This window comes from Dasypus novemcinctus, chromosome 3, assembly GCF_030445035.2.
Source record: "Dasypus novemcinctus isolate mDasNov1 chromosome 3, mDasNov1.1.hap2, whole genome shotgun sequence".
NCBI lineage: Eukaryota > Metazoa > Chordata > Mammalia > Cingulata > Dasypodidae > Dasypus > Dasypus novemcinctus.
The window spans coordinates 142,237,821-142,255,552 of record NC_080675.1 but is presented as its reverse complement, the minus strand read 5'-3'; the positions used below and the strand labels follow the sequence as shown (position 1 = coordinate 142,255,552).

Sequence of the window (17,732 nt, the reverse complement as noted above, 5' to 3'; positions counted from 1 at the left end):
GAAAACCAGGTTTTAAAGCACTCTACTCCAAAAATCAATTTTAAAAAGCTGGAAAATGGAAAACTCACCATCCATGAATTCTGTACATATCGAAATCCTGTTTTCTACAAAAAATGCACCATAAAATCCTATGATATATGAAGAATCACACTGTAATAAAAATAAGACAAAAAGATTTAAAAACCTGGAAGCCAATAATATAAACATAGTTTGCAAGTAGAAATAAATTTTTCCAAGAAAAAATTACCTTATAAAGAATTTCCAATTCAGACATAATTTGCTTCTGAAGTTCCAGTGTAATATCTAGTAGTATGACCTAAATATAGAAAGGCATAAATATTCAAACATTTATTCTCCTTCAAATTTAATATAGCTATACTCACTATGAAACAAAAACTGAAGTCTTTCCTCTATTCATCCCTCTTTCTCCTCCCCATCACCATAATCTCAGCAATATAAACTGTATTCACATCTGTCTAACCCTTTGTATTGGCGGAGGTAGTATAGAAGTGATTGATGGGGCCAAGGAAAGAGCCAGGTCTCAGAGGTCAGCATTAATGGCTTTAAAAGTCAGTTAAGTTTTAACATCCTTAATTTATACACCCTATTTTGGCCACACTGATTATTTTCAGAAAAGGAAGATAGGAATGACCCTCAAACAATTAAAAGAGAACTGTCTTGTGATTTAGACACCAGCTTATGATAAGCAGGGAGAAAGATGAGAAAAAATAACATTTAAAGTGGGGTTTTTAGTTATAAGAGACATTAGAAAACAGTTTTTAAAATATATGATTTTTTATATCTTTCAATTATGTAATATATTCCTCACTAATATTGTTATAAAATGTTAGAATTTGAAGTAAAAACCTCAAAAATCATTTAACTGAACTCCTCTTTTTTAGAGGAGGAATCTAAGGTTTAGAGGAGCCACGCAGCCTTTTGATGGTAGAGCCTCTCCCCTGACTCCCCGACCTGTGTGCTTTCTAGCACATTCTGACAATTTGCTTTTTCTTAAGCTATGTATCAGACGCATAATGAAGGAAGTAAAATGCTTTATTTATAAACTTAGAGTAAATTCTAGTTTATTTCAGAAACTTATTCTTTGAGAAAGACAACTATCAAGTGTTCAAAATTTTACCTAGCACTTCAGTGAGGTCAATTCAAGGACACCTGTTTTTATTTTAAAAAGACAGTGATGAGAATTTTAAAAGTTGGAAGACAATTTTTAAGGTTTGTAGCAGACATTTCTGACTCTAACATTTCTACATTAAAAACTTAACATTCAGGAGTACGATGACAGTGTAATTATACACCACCCAACACTGAATTACATTTTATGCTATATCTGAATAAATACAATTATACTGGAGAAAAATAACCCTAAAATTATTCATTTCAAATAGCTGATAGAGCAAAGAAAGAATGGGATACTTCTCAATCACACATTTTATAGTACTGACATTTGGGGGAGGAGAAGGTGAGGGAGAAAAATGGCATAGCCAGTTTCTATCAAGAGTTTAAAATTATTTACAAAGGCTTTCACTAAACTAAATTGTAAATGTAATATAAAACTGCAGAGAAAAATTTAAACATTTCTCCACTTACCACCAATATTCACTAACATTTTTGTTTATGTGTAAAACTTAGCAATAAAATAAATTTATCTAGCATTGTTTCAACTCTCTACCATAAAATATTACAACTATTCACACTACTACGTCAAACACAGGGAATCTTTCACCTGAAAAATCTATGATAAAAGGAATACAGGTATTATTTATCTAAAAGCAGAGGTTTTTAAGCCTGGCTTCACATTAAAATTACCTGGGCACTTAAAAAAAATCTCGACGTAAAAGCCTGACCCCAGAACAACAGAATCAGAATCTCTGGCGTTGGTCCCACATCTTAGCATTTTCTTAAAGTTCCCTAGATGACTTTCATCCACAGTAAGGTTGAGAATCATTTATTTAACATTGCAAAATGTCATTTATTCACTGCTTAGTATGACTGCTAATATATATTGCATCTCCAGGTTACTATTTAGAAATAACATTATTATACGTGGCTAGCCAACTCCTCGGAATAACCCAAAACTCCCAGTTATGAATATATCATTCTACTGACCAAGAACCTTAATTGGGTTTCCACATCTAGAATAAAGTTTAAATTCTAGAATTCTTCCACAATCTAGCTCCAACTTGTTTTTCTAACTCTCCCACTACTTCCTACTATAAACCCAATGCTCATGTGAAATTAGATAACTTTTACTGTTTCACATACACCATGTGGGGTATGCTTTGTCTTTCTACTCCACAATCACTGATTATAAAAAAAATTTCTGTTTTTTAGGACACAGTTGAATGTCACCAGCTCTTTTAAACAAAGCCTACCCCAGAGCCCTCCATCAGAATTCATCTCTAGCTCTGCCTCTTTGTACCTCTCCTTATCACATTCTGGTCTTAGCATTCACGTCTCCTCTCCAAAAGACAGAAGCCTCGAGAGAACAGAGTGCTTGTGACCTCCTCATGGGAAGACTGAGTGTTGTGCATTTTCTACCCCCCACCTCCCCACCCCCAGAACCCCCAAGATCTTATTCACATCAATACCCATTAAGCGGTACAGAATTTTACTAAAGTGCTCCCTTCTATCATAATCCTTCAAAGAAGATGTTGGGAAGGAAATGGATTACTTGATTTTTCACAACTGAATTTAAAACCAAAGACATAAACACCAAAATATATAAACAGTGCTATGTTGACCTAAAATGTAGCAGATAATATTGTATTGTAGAGTCAAACCACTATACTCAAACAGGTCTTGATTGTTTTTAGTATTTGCTATTGTTCAGAGTGAAACTCCATAATGGAGGAAAAGTGAATAAAGGTATTTCTGAGAACTTGAGAGGGAAAACATAATCTACCTTAAAATAATTCTGCTGAAATGCTCTTCTGTTTTCTAGGGGACTTGGCAATATAGATGGAAGGTTAATTCTCCTTCCCCTGGGCATTCTTGCGAGTGAGCTTTAAAACTGCTGAAAATAAGCAAGTCCAATTCTTTATTTGAAGGCAACAGAGAAAAGTATGGCAAATAATAAATTTCTTTTTAAGGAAATTAAAAAGAAAAAGGAAACTTACAGACTAATGAGTCTTCATTATTTTTTTTCCTCCTTAGGAAGAACTAAATTGTTCAACCTGGAGAGAACTTGAGTATGAAGCATTTCATGGAGAAAGGGTTAAGTGAAAAACTGAAATACCTGAGTGCATTTCCACTGTTCTCCACTACACCTCCAGGACAAATAAGGATGAGTTGTCAAGTTAAATATAAGCAGTCAAGTGACTGAATTATAATTTACTCTGTGCTCAATTTAAATTAGTGTGAGGCTATTAAAATATACAGTATAAATACGGCAATTCATCACAAGCTGTCATGGATGACTTCATTTATTTGCTAGAGTGGCATACGCTCCACTAAAGGGAAAGGGAGCAAAATCACAGGTCAAATTAAGCCGCTATTCTGTTTTAATTCACTTATTTAATCTGCGGCGACATAATTGTCTTTTACAGTATGTACAACTCAGAAAGGAAATTTGGGAGGATTACAGTCAGTATACAAATGATTAATCAAATGGTCCATTTAAATGCTAGTTTAAAGGGAGTAGAAACCCAAAGCAGTCAAAGAATGATAATCAGCACATGCTATATACAGCTAAGAATTTTCCTGTTAGATGGACTTTTTCCCAATTAAAAAATAACAATACTGAGAAATCTATTAAATCCTCCAAGCATTTCTATTCGAAAGATTTTATAGAATACATTAATAGCATAAAATGGTTCTATTTGCAAGATGGCTAACAGTATTATTTGTTTCTGTTCTACTTATTTGCAATTGTCTTGCCTACCTATATCACCACCACCCCAAAATAAAAAGTAGTTAGAAATACTTTATATGAGTTACATATAGTCATTATAAATAATTATCTTTACAATGTGATTGGCATCATTTTCAAAATGCTCTTTTTGAGGCAAATTTTTTTTCTAAATTCAGTGGTATAAAATTCAAGGTACTTTATTCTCCCCCAAATTCAATTTGCTTTTTAAACAATATCTTAAATGAACATATTTTTCCACCTTTGAAATCCAAAGAGAAAACGATTACAAGGTGCTTCATTTTTTTTAAAAGGACATTTAGAAATATAAAAATTAGAAATATTTTGAGTAGGAAAGAGGAAAGTAAAGCTTTTTGAGGACTCTCATCTAATTGTTCCAACAGACATTGAAAGTGTGGTTCCAACTGGTCACTTGACTTGGAAAATTAAATTTCACTCATCATTCTATACAGGCATCAAACCCTGCAGGTGATTCTGTTTGGACAAGAACTGTGATTTGCTGCTCTTCACAATCCCGCTGTGACACCAGGCAGCCTGGTTTCACAGCTGAGGTCACAGGGAGGTTCAAGTGACATGCTTGAAGTCACACAAAAGTCAGGGGAGGGTCAGGAAAAGACGTAATGTGCTTCTAACTCTTAACCTTTCATTTCACCCTTTAATATAAAAAAGGCTAAGAAATATTCTGGGTGAGATCAATGGTCCATACAAAGAACACTATGGGATATTTTGTATATGAGCTGAACTTGCTTTCAAGATGTTACTTCAAAAGATGAATGAATGACATAAAGAATAAATGAAAGACAAAAAATTTATGCATTCATTCAACAAATTATATGTTGAGTATCTAGTCAAGTCGTAATATTTAGTGCTCTGTATTAGGCCCTATATATAAGAATATGTACAAATCAATGAGTAAAACAAGAGGATAATACGTTCCCCACACTTACAAAAAGGTTTCAATAGATGAACATGTATACTAATAATGAAATAAAAGGCAGCATATGGTAAGAGACACACAGAATTCTAGAGATATTCAAATGACAGAGTAAGACAGTTTGAAGTTCTTTTATGAATCCCCAAAACAAAAAATAATAATGTTCTTGAACTAATCCATTCCTGTGGGGTGTGGAGCCCTTCTGATTGGATTACATCAGTGAGGTGTGACTCATGTTGGGTCTTTGCCCTCTTACTGGCACTTTAAATAAACTGAGAGACACAGAAAAAGGAAGCCGCCATTTTGACCCAGCCTTGTGAGGAAGCCCCCTAAGAGGCTAGGCTCATGGAAAAGCTCAAAGCTGAAAAGATGAGCCATATGCCTGATAGCCCACAGCTGAACTTAGAAAGAAAGCAGAGTAGCTGATACTGAGAGAGGCCCAGAAAGAGACAAGCCTTATACCTGGTCACCCACAACTGGGCTCCATGAGATAGTAAGCCCCGAGGGGAAGACAAGGACCTCAGCAGAGATTGGTCACCATCTTGATCTGCCATATGGCAAGACCCCAGGATCACCAATATCTGACTTGGTGAGAAAGCATCTCTGAAGGTGTTTTGATTTGGACGTTTCACAGCTTCAGAACTGAAAGCTTTTACCCATTATAAAAGCCAACCTATTTCTAGTACTTTGCATTGGTAGCACTTTGGCAACCTAAGACACAGGGTAAGATAGTGTGAGTGTGAAAAAAAGAGAAAAAGAGAGAGGGAAACAATATTGTGACAGGATTTACCCAGGTAAGTTCAATGGAGGAGGAGCATTTTGAGCTGACCCTTGAAGAATATTAAGGATTTTGATAGGCAGAGACATGGCTGAAGGTATTCTAATTAGAGAGATAAATGAAGCTAAGTGTTGCAGTGAGAAAGTACCTGGATTCAGATAAGGCAAATGAGTTCAACTGAAAAAAAGAATGAGTTCCATTCTATAAAGTTTTTAGTTTATTTGGGAAGTAATGTGGAGCCAATGAAAACCATTGAGATGGAAAGAGATATGACCAGACTATGCTTTAGAAGCCAAATCTGAGGGTAGTGAGCAGCAATATAGGAGAGAGGTTAAAAGAAGGGAGTTGGAAGTGAGGTTGCCTGGTTCAATTCCTGGCTCCACTACTTATTTGCTTTGGGACCTTGGGCAAGATATTTAACTTCCCTGTGCCTCAACTTCTCCACCTGTAAAATCGTGATTAAAATGATAACTACTGCAAAAAAGTTAACAGGATTAGATGAGGAAAATGTGTGTGAAGAGCTTAGGACAGTATAAATGATCAGTAAGTAGTAGCTCCTATTTACTGAAAGAATACTTCAAAAGCTGACCAACACATCTGACAAGGGACAAAAATAAGCTTCTGGATCAGAGGGGTGACAAGAGAGGAAGGGATACTGGGGGGTGGGGGGGGGTGGGGTGGGAACGGGACACAACACCAGAAATATCAACAGGGTTCTGGGCATTGGACATGACTCAGAATGGAACAGTGATCCTAAGAGATGATAAACCAATGGGATGAGCTCTATGACTGCCCCAGCTTACTGCCTGGAAAGTTTCCCTTCCAGACTAGGGAGGGTAGTCCAAGTAGAGCTCAACCCTCCAGCTTCCTAAATTGAGGAGATTCAACTGGAATCTGAGGAGACCAAGGAACTAGAATTGTGTAGACAAAGGATCAAAGGGAGAGAGCGCCACAGATCTGCAGAGGGGGTCCAGGAGTCTTCAGCAGAGTAATGATCAACACAGGGAAGGAACCATCAAGAACAGGCCCAGAGGAAACAATCGCTGGAGCTCACACTGAACATGAAGAATTCCCCTTCCCACCAACCAGGGTGGAAAATCTTGTAATTTTAGAGTACTAGATAAAGTACTTTGAAAATAATTGCCTCAATAGTGGGGAAAATGAGTTCTAGACTAATCAATGGGCTGGTCCCTCTAAGAAAGCTTAAAAGTAAGCAAGTCTTGAAAAGATCAAACTGTTTGCAAGTCACTAAAAAGGATCTCAGAACACGGCTCAAGAATATTTATAGGAATGCAAAAAATACCTAATACCCATGAAGGTAAAATTTACAATGACTGGCATCCAATTAAATTTTGCAGGCAACGGTCCAATTAAAAAACTTTAAGTTATGAGAGCAGATGTGGCTCAAGCTATTGAGTGCCTGCTTTCCACATGGGAGGTCCAGGGTTTGGTCCCCGGTGCCTTCTAGAAACAAGCAAACAAACAAAAAAACCTACTTTGAGAGCCTACATGGCTCAGTGGTTGAGTACTGGCTTCCCACATATGAGATCCGGGGTTCAATCCCCAGTCCCTAAAGCAAAACAAACAAACAAACAAAAACACTTCGAGTTTTGAAAAAAAAAAGCAGGAAAACACAACCTAAATGGAGACAAAAAGCAACCAATCAAAACTGACCCAGAAATGATACATATGATAGAATTAGTAAAAAAAAAAAAAAGGCATTTAGTAGAGTTATCATAATTAAATTCCATATATTAAAGAAGGTAGTAGAAAAACTGAACATAGTAAGTAAAGACATGTAAGATATAAATAAAAAAGATCCAAGTCATACTTTTAAAAATGAGAAGTACAATGTCTGAAGTGAAAAAAAACACTGGATGGAATTAAGAGCAGATCAGACAATGCAGAAAAAAGGACTAGTGAATTTGAATACAGAGCAGTAGAAACTATCTGAATGGAAACACACAGAGGGAAAAAAAAGAATTAAAAAAAAAAAGAACAGAGGATCACTGAGCTCGTCAACTGACCTAATATACATAAAACTGAACTTCCTAAAGAAGCAGGAAGCAGAAAAAATATTTTGGAGAAGCCTAAACTTTTTGTAAATTTGATGAAAACTATAAACCCATAGATTGGAGAATCTTAACAAATCCAATGCACAAATGTGATGTGTAGGTTCACACCAGTCATTTGGTCAAGCAAACACTGTCTTCACTGTTACTGTGAGGACATAATGACTTAAATCACCAGTGAGTTGATTGTATCTCTGGCTGATTACACCTACAATCAACTGAGGAGATTCCCTCCAGCAATGAGAGATGTCTCATCCAATCAGTTGAAGGCCTTAAAAGCAGCAGTGATTTCAGCAGTCAGGAGAGAGAATTTCTGGCTTTATTTGAGACAGCCAGCATCTCCTGGGGAATTCATCAAGGACTTCCATGGGAGTTCCTGGCTTGCAGTGTGCCTTATGGAATTTGGGCTCATGTATCCTCACGGTTGTATAAGACAATTTTATAAATTCTCATAATATTTACAGATATCTCCTGTCTGCACTGTTTGCCTAGAGAATCCTAACTAATACAACTTGGTACCAGGAGTGGTTCCTGAGAAAGAGAATGTTAAAAATGAGATTTCTGAATTGATTCTGGGTTTTTGCAATTGGCTCTCTATTCTGATTAGATTCAAAGGCACTAATAACTATGTTTCCAATAAACAAGAGGCCACTGATAGTCCATGCCATGAGCTGGAAATATATATGTAAATATCATCACTGGATACAATTCCTTCCATGTTTACAAGAGGCAAGGCTCTGGGTGAGAGTGTTTTTGACACCTTAACAGAGTTTTATGGAGTTAAAAAGCACAAAGATGTTGGCTGGTTGTTCCTAATTACAAGGCACAGTTAGAAAAGAAAGGGATGAGTTGAAGACTTCAAATTTGTAACTTAACCATTCCATGAATGATGTGAAAGTTTCTGTGTGCCCTGTAAGAAAATCTTGTTTTCTGCACACTTGATATCTCTGAAAACCAGACCCAGAGTCTCATTGTGTAAGTAGCAGAGTTACAACAGAAGTTAAAATCTCATCCTTGTTGCTGGGGGGGGGAGAGGTGGGGTGGGGGGGTGGGGTTGAATGGGACCTCACATATATTTTTAATGTAATATTATTACAAAGTCAATAAAAAAAATAAAAAAAAATAAAAATCTCATCCTTGCAAAGTATCAGCTGTTAAAGTGAAGGCACTGATTGGAAAGGAATGGGAACCTAAAAAAATGGAATGAAGACATATGGATTGATAAAGATGGCAGTGGGGAAATTGAAACCCTAAATTCTGCTGAGTCTTTGCCAGATAAATCCATAATGGTCTGCCTGGAAGAAACATGTTCCTAACCTCCACCCTGCCCTGAGGAAACAACTTCCCCACCTCCAGTCTGCCCTGAGGAAACATCTTCAGACATCTGGTCTGCCCTGAAGAAACAGCCAGCTGACTTCCAGTCTGCTCCACCTGAAGAGGTTAATCCTGTCTCACCAGATGAAACTGCAACAGAATGCCCTGAGGTACCTGGCTCACAAGAAAGTTCTAATGCTTCTTGTTATCCACATGCATCATCCCTCTTTTCTTCCAGACCTGTAATTAGATTAAAGTCACAACAAACCCCAAAGGTAAGGGACAAAGTGTGACCAATGAGGATCTATGCTTTACTCAAAAGAACTGCATGAATTTTCAAATTTATATAGACAGAAATCAGGGGAATATATGTGGGAATGGATATTAAGAGTGCGGGATAATGCTGGAAGGGATATAAAGTTGGATCAGGCTGTATTTATTGATATGGGTCCTCTAAACAGAGATTCTGGATTCAGTGTTGTAGCTTAATGGGTGAAAAAGGGCTCTAACAGTTTGTTAGGGTGGCTGGCTTGAACATGGACCAAAAGATGGCTGATATTACCTAAGGTCAAAATGCCAGAACTGCTCTGGTATACTGCAGATATTGGGATCCAAAGGCTTGTGTTGAAGTGGATGCATCATGTAAGTCCTACTCACCCAGCCCAGCAATGTCCAGAGGACACAACTTTTACCATGGCTCTGAGGAATAAATTTGTGAGACTAACTCCATCTTTGCCAAAAAGATCTGTAGTTGCTTTTCTCTGTAGGTCAGATAGTTCCCTTCTGTCACTGAACTGGGATCCTTAAATACTACAGGGATGATTGGATCCCAGGTAGGCAGAAACGAAGTGAAAGCACTTAATTGCCAAAGACAAGGTAGGCATGGCTACCATGATGAACAGACTTAGAGCAGCAATCGAAACAGGCTGAGTCTCAGAGACCTATGGCATAGGCTAATAGACCACAGGGTACCTAGAAATAAAACCGATGGGCAGTGTGGCAGTTTGATAAAATTTATGAATTCCAAAAAGAAATATTGATTATGTTTGTAAACTGGTCTCATCCTCTGGGCATGATATCCTTTGATTGTATTACAGTCAGCTGAAATGTCTTTGATTAAATTATGTTAAGATTAGGGCTTTGATTTGACCCTTTGATTTGATTGAGTCAGTAGAGTATAACAGTCCCCACCCCCTTTGTGGGCTATATAATCAGACAACCAAGGAGACACACAGAAGTAGATACACAAAGGAAGAGAAACAGCTCCACAGACACGGCAGAGGTCCAGGGAAGAGAGATGAACCATTCACCTGATAGTTTACAGCTGGCCTTGTGAAGAGACTAGAGCAGCTGAGCCCAGAAAGAAACGAGCCCAGGAAGAGAGATGAGCCCTATGCCAGGCTACAGCTGAGATCAGAAGAAGCTCGAAGCACAGAGCCTTAAGAGGGAAGAGGAAGGCTGAACCCTCTCATACAATGCTCACCATCTTGCTTCAACACATGGCAACAAACAGTTTGGTAAGGAAGTAACCTTGAGCTGGACCCTTTAGGGCCTTGTAACTGTAAACTTTTATCCACAATAAATACCCTTTATAAAAGCCAACAGATTTCTGGTACTTTGCAGCAGTAACCATTTAGCTGATTAACACAGGCAGTCTACTAAATTCCTACTTGATCTGTATAAGCAGAAGAGTTCAAGGTCAACAAAAGTCTAACTGGAATTACAGAAACAGAGTTCCTGGCCCCTTAATCAATTCCCAGAGTTGAGACAATTTACAGACCCAGAGTCCACTGAATGAGGGAAAGGCCAAGTCTTCTTAAGGAAGGACCCTGTTACACTGCCAAAAATTTATACTGTTAATCTTCCTCCCAGCCTCCCCCCAAAATACTTACAGCCTTTTAGGGTACCTGTGCACTGAGGAAAAGGAAATGGTTAGATATTTCAGGGATTATGAGACATTGGCTAAAAAGTGACATTAATTTAAGGAGACCCATGACATTACTGTGATCCAACAGACAGAGTAGGGGTTTATGGAGGTCAGGTGATCAATGGAATTTTCACTCAGGTCTGTCTCACAGTGGGTCCAGTGGGTCCCCGGACCCATTCTATGGTTATTTTCACAGTTCAGGAATGCATGATTGGAAAAGACATACTCAGCAACTGACAGAATTCCCACACTAGTGGAGTGAGGGTTATTATGGTAGGAAAGGCAAATTGGAAGCTACTAGAACTGCCCCTACCTAGCAAAATAGTAAATCAAAAGCAATACTAGATTCCAGGAGGGGCTGCAGGGGTGATGATTCTTCCTACATCCCCATTCAACTCTCCTATTAAGCAGCCTATGCAGAAAATAGATGGATCTTGGAGGATGACAGTGGATTGTAAACTTAACCAGTGGTGACTACAGATGCTGTTGTTACACATGTGGTATTACTGCTTGAGCAAATCAACACATCCCTTGGTACCTGCTATACAGCTATTGATCAGGCAGATGCTTTTTTCTCAATTGTTGTATGGACCACTGGAAAGTTTGCTTTTAGCTTGCAAGGACAGCAATTTACCTTTGCTGTGCTACCTCAGGATATATCAACTCTCCAGCCCTGTCATAATGTCCACAGGGATCTTGATTGTCTCTCCCTCCCACAAGACACCACACTGCTCCATTATATCGATGATATAATGTTGATTGGACCTAGTGAGCAAGAAATAGCAACTACTCTTGACCTACTGGCACGGCATTTGCCTGTCAGAATCTAACAGGTGATACATCCAAGAAAAATATAGGGGTCTTCCACCTTAGTGAAATTTCTATGTGTCCAGTGGTATGGGGCATGTGGAGATATATATCTTCTAAAGTGAAGGATAAGCTGTTGCATCTGGCTCCTCCTACTACTACTACTAAAAAAAAGGCACAACATCAGCTGGCCTCTTTGGATTTTGGAGAAAATATATTCCTCATTTGGGTGTGCTACTCCAGCCCATTTACCAAGTGTCCAGAAAAGCTGCTAGTTTTGACTGGTGACTGGAATAAAAGCAAGCTGCAATGCCACTTGGGCCATATGATCTAGCAGATCCACTGATGCTGGAAGTGTCCATGGCAATTAGAGATGCCATCTGGAGCCTTTGGCAGGCCCCTATAGGAGAATCACAATGCAGATCCTTAGGATTTTGAAGTAAAGCCTTGCCATCCTCTGAAGATAACTACTCTCCTTTTGAGAAATGGCTTTTGGCCTGCTACTGAACCTTAGTAGAGATCGAATGCTTAACCATGGGCCACCAAGTTACCATGAGACCTGAATTGCCTCTCATGAGTTGGGCGTGCACAGCATCACCCATCAAAAAATGGAAGTGGTATATATGAGACAGGGCTTGAACGGGTACTGAAGGCACAAGTAAGTTACATGAGGAAGTGGCCCAAATGTCCATGGTCCTCACTCCTGCCACATTACTTTCCCTTTTCCAGCCCACAGCTATGGTCACTTGGGGAGTTCCTTATAATCAGTTGACTGAGGAAGAGAAAACAAGGGCCTGGTTTACAGATGGCTCTGCATGATATGCAGGTACCACCCAAAAGTGGACAGCTGCAGTGATGCAGCCCCCTTTCTGGGGCATACCTGAAAGACAGTGGTGAGGGGAAATCTTCCCACTGGGCAGAACTTAGAGCAGTGCACCTGGTTGTTCATTTTGCTGGGAAGGAGAACTGGTTAGAGGTGCATTTGTACACTAACTCATGGGCTGTTGCCAGTGGTTTGTCTGGATGGTCAGGGATATGGAAGGAACATGATAGAAAACTGGTGACAAAGAGGTTTGGTGAAGAGGTATGTGAATAGACATTTCTGAGTGGGCAAAATACATGAAAATACTTGTGTCCCACATGAATGCTCACCAGAAGTGACTTCAGCAGAGGAAGATTTTAATGATCAAGTAGATAAGACCTATTTTGTGGATACCAGTCAGACACTTTCCTCAGCCAGGTCTGTCATTGCCCAATGGGCTCATTAACAAAGTGGTCACAGAGGTAGAGATGGAGGTTACACATGGGCTCAGCAACATGGACTTCCCCTCATCATGCCCAACCTGGCTACTGCCACTGCTGAGTGCCCAATCTGCCAACAGCAGAGACCCATACTCAGCCCCTGATATGGAACCATTCCCCAAAGTGATCAGTCTGCTACTTGGTGGCAAGTTGATTACACTGGAACACCTCCATCACATAAGGGGCAGAGATTTGTTTTAACTGGAACAGACACATATTCCAGATGTGGGTTTGTCTTCCCTGCACACAATGCTTCTGCCAAAACTACCATGAGGACTTACAAAATGATTTACCACCATCAGGATATTCCACATAGCATTGCTTCTGATCAAGAAACCCACTTCAGATTCAAGATTAATATGCAAAAACCAGTGTTGTTTCTATACACTAGTAATGTGCACTCTGAGGAGGAAGTCAGGGGAAAAATTCCTTTTACAAAAGCTACTAAAAGAATCAAATATTTAGGAATAAACTTAACCAAGGACATAAAGCACTTGTATTCAGAAAACTGCAATGCATGCTAAAAGAAATTTTTAAAAGACCTAAATAAATGGAAGAACATTCCATGCTCATAGATTGGAAGACTAAATATCATTAAGATGTTAATTCTATGTGAATTGATATACAGATTCAATGCAATCCTGATAAAAATTCTACCAGCATTTTTTAAAATTTGATGTTTTTTTAAAGAAGCTTTAGATTACATAAATGTTACATAAATAATATAAGGGATCCCCACATGCCCCACTACCTCCCTCTCCCACACTTTCCCATATTAACAACATCCTTCATTAGTGTGATACATTTGTTACAATTGATGAACCCACACGAAGCACTGCTCCTAACCAAGGACTACAGTTTACATTATACTTTACACCTTGTCCTGTACAATTTTAAAAGTTATGATAAAATATACAACCACCAGCATTTTTTAAAGAAATGGAAAACCCAATTAACAAATTTATTTGGAAGGGTAAAGGTGTTCCAAATAGCCAGAAACATCTTAAAAAGGAAAAGCAAAACTGGAGGACTCTCACTTCCAGACTTTAAATCATATTACCTAGCTACATGGTGAAAACAGCATGGTACTGGCATAAAGACAGACACATAGACCAATGGAACAGAACGAATGATTGAGAAACAGACCTCACATCTTCAAGTGAGTGATTTTTGACAAGGCTGTCAAAACCCCACCTGTAGTTGAACAGTCTTTTCAAAAAATAGTGCTGGGAGAACTGGATATCCATAGCCAAAAGGAAGAAAGAAGAATCCTATCTCACACCTTATACAAAAATTAACTCAAAATGGATCAAAGACCTAACCATAAAATCAACAACCATAAAGTTCCTAGAAGAAAATGTAGGGAAACACCTTCAAGATCTGGTGGTAGGTGGTGGATTCTTAAACCTTAAACCAAAAGCACGAGCAGTGAAGAAAACATGGATGAATGGGACCTCCTCAAACTTAAACACTTTTGTGATTAAAAGGACTCCGTCAAGAAAGTGAAAAGGCAGCCCACTCAATGGGAGGAAATATTTGGAAATCACATGTTTTAGTCAGCCAAAGGGGTGCTGATGCAAAATACCAGAAATCTGTTGGCCTTGGTAAAGGATATTTATTTGGGGTAGAAGCTTACAGTTACCAGGCCATAAAGCATAAGTTACTTCCGTCACCATAGGCTATTGCCATGTGTTAGGGCAAGATGGCTGCTGATGTCTGCTAAGAGTTCAGGCTTCTTGGGATCCTCTCTTCCTGGGGCTCCATTTCTCTCCGGGCTCAGCTGTGTGCTCTCTCCAAAAGGCCAGATATAGACTATTAGGCTCTGTCTCTCTCCCTGGGGCTTCTGCTGTGTCTAAGGAGTCATCTCTATTCCTGTGTGCTTCTCCTGTATGTTCACTTCTCCAGCTCCAGCTTAAAAATTCCCAACTTGGTCCTTTGCCTTATCTCCACCAAGGGGGCGGAGACACAACATCCTACTGACGTGGCCCAATGTATGCCTTAATCATTATTTAATCAAGTAAACCTCTGAATCCAATATAATCTAATATATCCAGAGGGACAGACCAGCTTACAAATATAATCCAATATACTTTTGGAGTTCATAAATAATATCAAACTGCTACATCACATATCCGATAAGAGTTGGATTTCCATTCTATATAATGAGATCATACAACACAACAATAAAAGAGCAAGTCATCCAATTAAAAAATGGGCAAAAGACTTAAATAGACATTTCTCCAAAGGGGAAATACAAACAGGCAAAAGCACATAAAAAAATGTTCCATATCACTAGTTATAAGGGAAATGGGAATCTAAATGACAATGAGATATCATCTCTGCTGCACAGAATAGTCATTACTAAAAATACAGAAAACAGTAAGTGCTGGAGAGGATATGGAGAAATAGGAACACTCCTCCACTGTTGGTGCGATTGTAAAATGGTGCAGCCTATCTGGAAGACAATTTGGCAGTTCCTCAGGAAGTTAAATACAGATCTGCCATTTGATCCAGCAATTCCTCTACTAGGAATATATCCAGAAGAACTGAAAACTGTGATACAAACAGACATTTGCACACCAATGTTCACAGTGGGGCTATTCACAATTGCCAAAAGTGAAAAATCCAAGTGTCCAACAACTGCTGAATGGATAAACGAAATAGTATACACATACAATGGAATACTATGCTGCAGTAAGAAGAAATGAAATGGGACACATATGATGACATGGATGAACCTTGAGGACATTATGCTAGGTGAAATAAGCCAGACACAAAAGGAAAAATATTGTATAGTCTCACAATATGCACTAAATAGGAAGAATAAACATAGGGAGTTAAAACCTAAAGTAAAGGATATTAGGAGAGGAGAGGAGGGCTGGGAAGGTATACTGATGCTTAATGTATGTAGAAGTATTAAGTAACTTGACTGTAAAAGTGTTGAAATGTAGAGTTCATGGTAATACACTACAGTGAATAGAACTAATGCAGCTGGTTTATAAATGGGATTGTGGCTGAAAAGGGTATTCTAGGGATGTAAATGTCAATTGAAAGAAATAATATTTCTAGAGAATAATCTAGGGACTGAGTAACATAGCAAACCCAGAGATAGATAAGAATTGTGGTTAATAATCCAAATACAAGAATGTCCTATAAACTAGAACAAATGTACAACACTATTGCAAGGTGGTAAGGATGTGGAGAAGCATGGGAAAAACACAATTAATGTAACCTATGGACTATAGTTAACAGCAATATTGTAATATTTTTGCATCCATGCCAAAGATGCGTTAATAATAGAGAGGTATGGGGAAAATATATAAATGTACGCTATAGATCATAGTTAGTGGTAATAGTCTGATGATATTATCTAATAATCTGTAATAAATGTCCCACAAAAATGGACAGCTGACACAGCAAGATGATGCAACAAAAAAAGAGACAGATTATCGGAGCCGCTGAAAATGCTAGCAGACACAGAAGAATTCACAGCAAATGGACACAAGAGAGCAAACAATGGGGCGGTGGGGATGGGGAGAAATAAAATACATCTTAAAAAAATAAAATAAAATAAAAGTCTACAGAGGGCCTGACCAATTTTTGGGAAGGTGGGAAGTAAGGTAGGCTTAACACCCCAGTGTTAGGTGGGGTTCTGTAGGGTGAGGACTAGGGAAGGCGTTCCCACTCGAAGGAATGGTTCAGTCAGATATGCAATTCAAGACAGAGTCCATTAAGGAAATCCAAGAGATTTTAAATGATGGGGAAAAGTAGAGTTCTGGGAAAACGGCACCGAGGTACATAGGCAGAGTTTGACCCTCTCACAACAAAGGAGCAGAGAGAGGCAGAGACCTATTGGAAGGAGCTGCTTTGGATATATATAGAATGGGAAGGTGCTCTGAGTCATCTAGGAGGGTACAGAAAAAATAAAGAAGCCAAAGGAAAACCAGAACATAGACAACAGTAAGGAAAAAGAATAAGATGAAGGAAGTGTCCAAGTGAAACCTTTAACACACACAATAAAACAACAACAAAATAAAATCCTAGGGTAGAAAGAGAAGCTCATCAACTGACTAAACCCATCATGATAAACAGACGCCTAGACACAAACAAAAATTTCAAGCCATACTAAGAAGACATGGCCCAGTCCAATGAACAAACTAAAAAACAGGAGGGGATGCAGAACATGGAACAACTAATCAGAAATGCCCAAACAAATATCATGAATCAACTTGATGAAGTGAAGAAAGAGATTAAGGATATTAAGAAGACACTGGGAGAATATACTGAAGAAATTATAAAAGTACATAAAAAGATTTGAATAGGCTGATAAAAGAATCAGCAATGTAGAAGGCAGCAGAGCTGATCAGACACAGTAGAACAGATGGATAAAAAGAGAAAAAATTCAGCAGGTACTTAGGGATTTGAATGACAATAGGAAATGTACAAACATACACATTATAGGCATCTCAGAGGTAGAAGAGAAAGAAAGGGGGAACAGAAGAAAGGGGGAACAGAAGGAGTACTGGAAGAAATAAAGGCTGAAAAATTCCCAATTCTTTTGAGGGACATGGATGTACATGTCCAGAAAGCACAACACACCCCAATCAGTATAAATCTTAACAGGCCAACCACAAGACATATACTTATCAAACTGTCCAATACTCAAGACAAAGCAAGAATACCGAAAGCAGTAAGAGAAAAGAGATCAATCG

General features: G+C 38.5%; 1 protein-coding gene across 10 annotated transcripts in view; it reads right to left on the bottom strand.

Moving 5' to 3' along the window:
• MAP2K5 (mitogen-activated protein kinase kinase 5) overlaps positions 1 to 17,732 on the bottom strand; it is a 300,226-nt gene that overhangs the window by 190,127 nt on the left and 92,367 nt on the right. For all 10 annotated transcript variants that reach the window (XR_011648445.1, XR_009185129.2, XM_058294389.2 and 7 more), the window contains exons 10-11: positions 248 to 316; positions 69 to 150 (exon numbers count right to left, since the gene is read on the bottom strand). Coding sequence is in view for 8 of the 10 variants with exons in the window: in XM_058294389.2 (XP_058150372.1) it covers positions 69 to 150; positions 248 to 316 (151 nt within the window). In the remaining 2 variants the exon portion in view is untranslated. The remainder of the gene's footprint in view (positions 1 to 68; positions 151 to 247; positions 317 to 17,732) is intronic.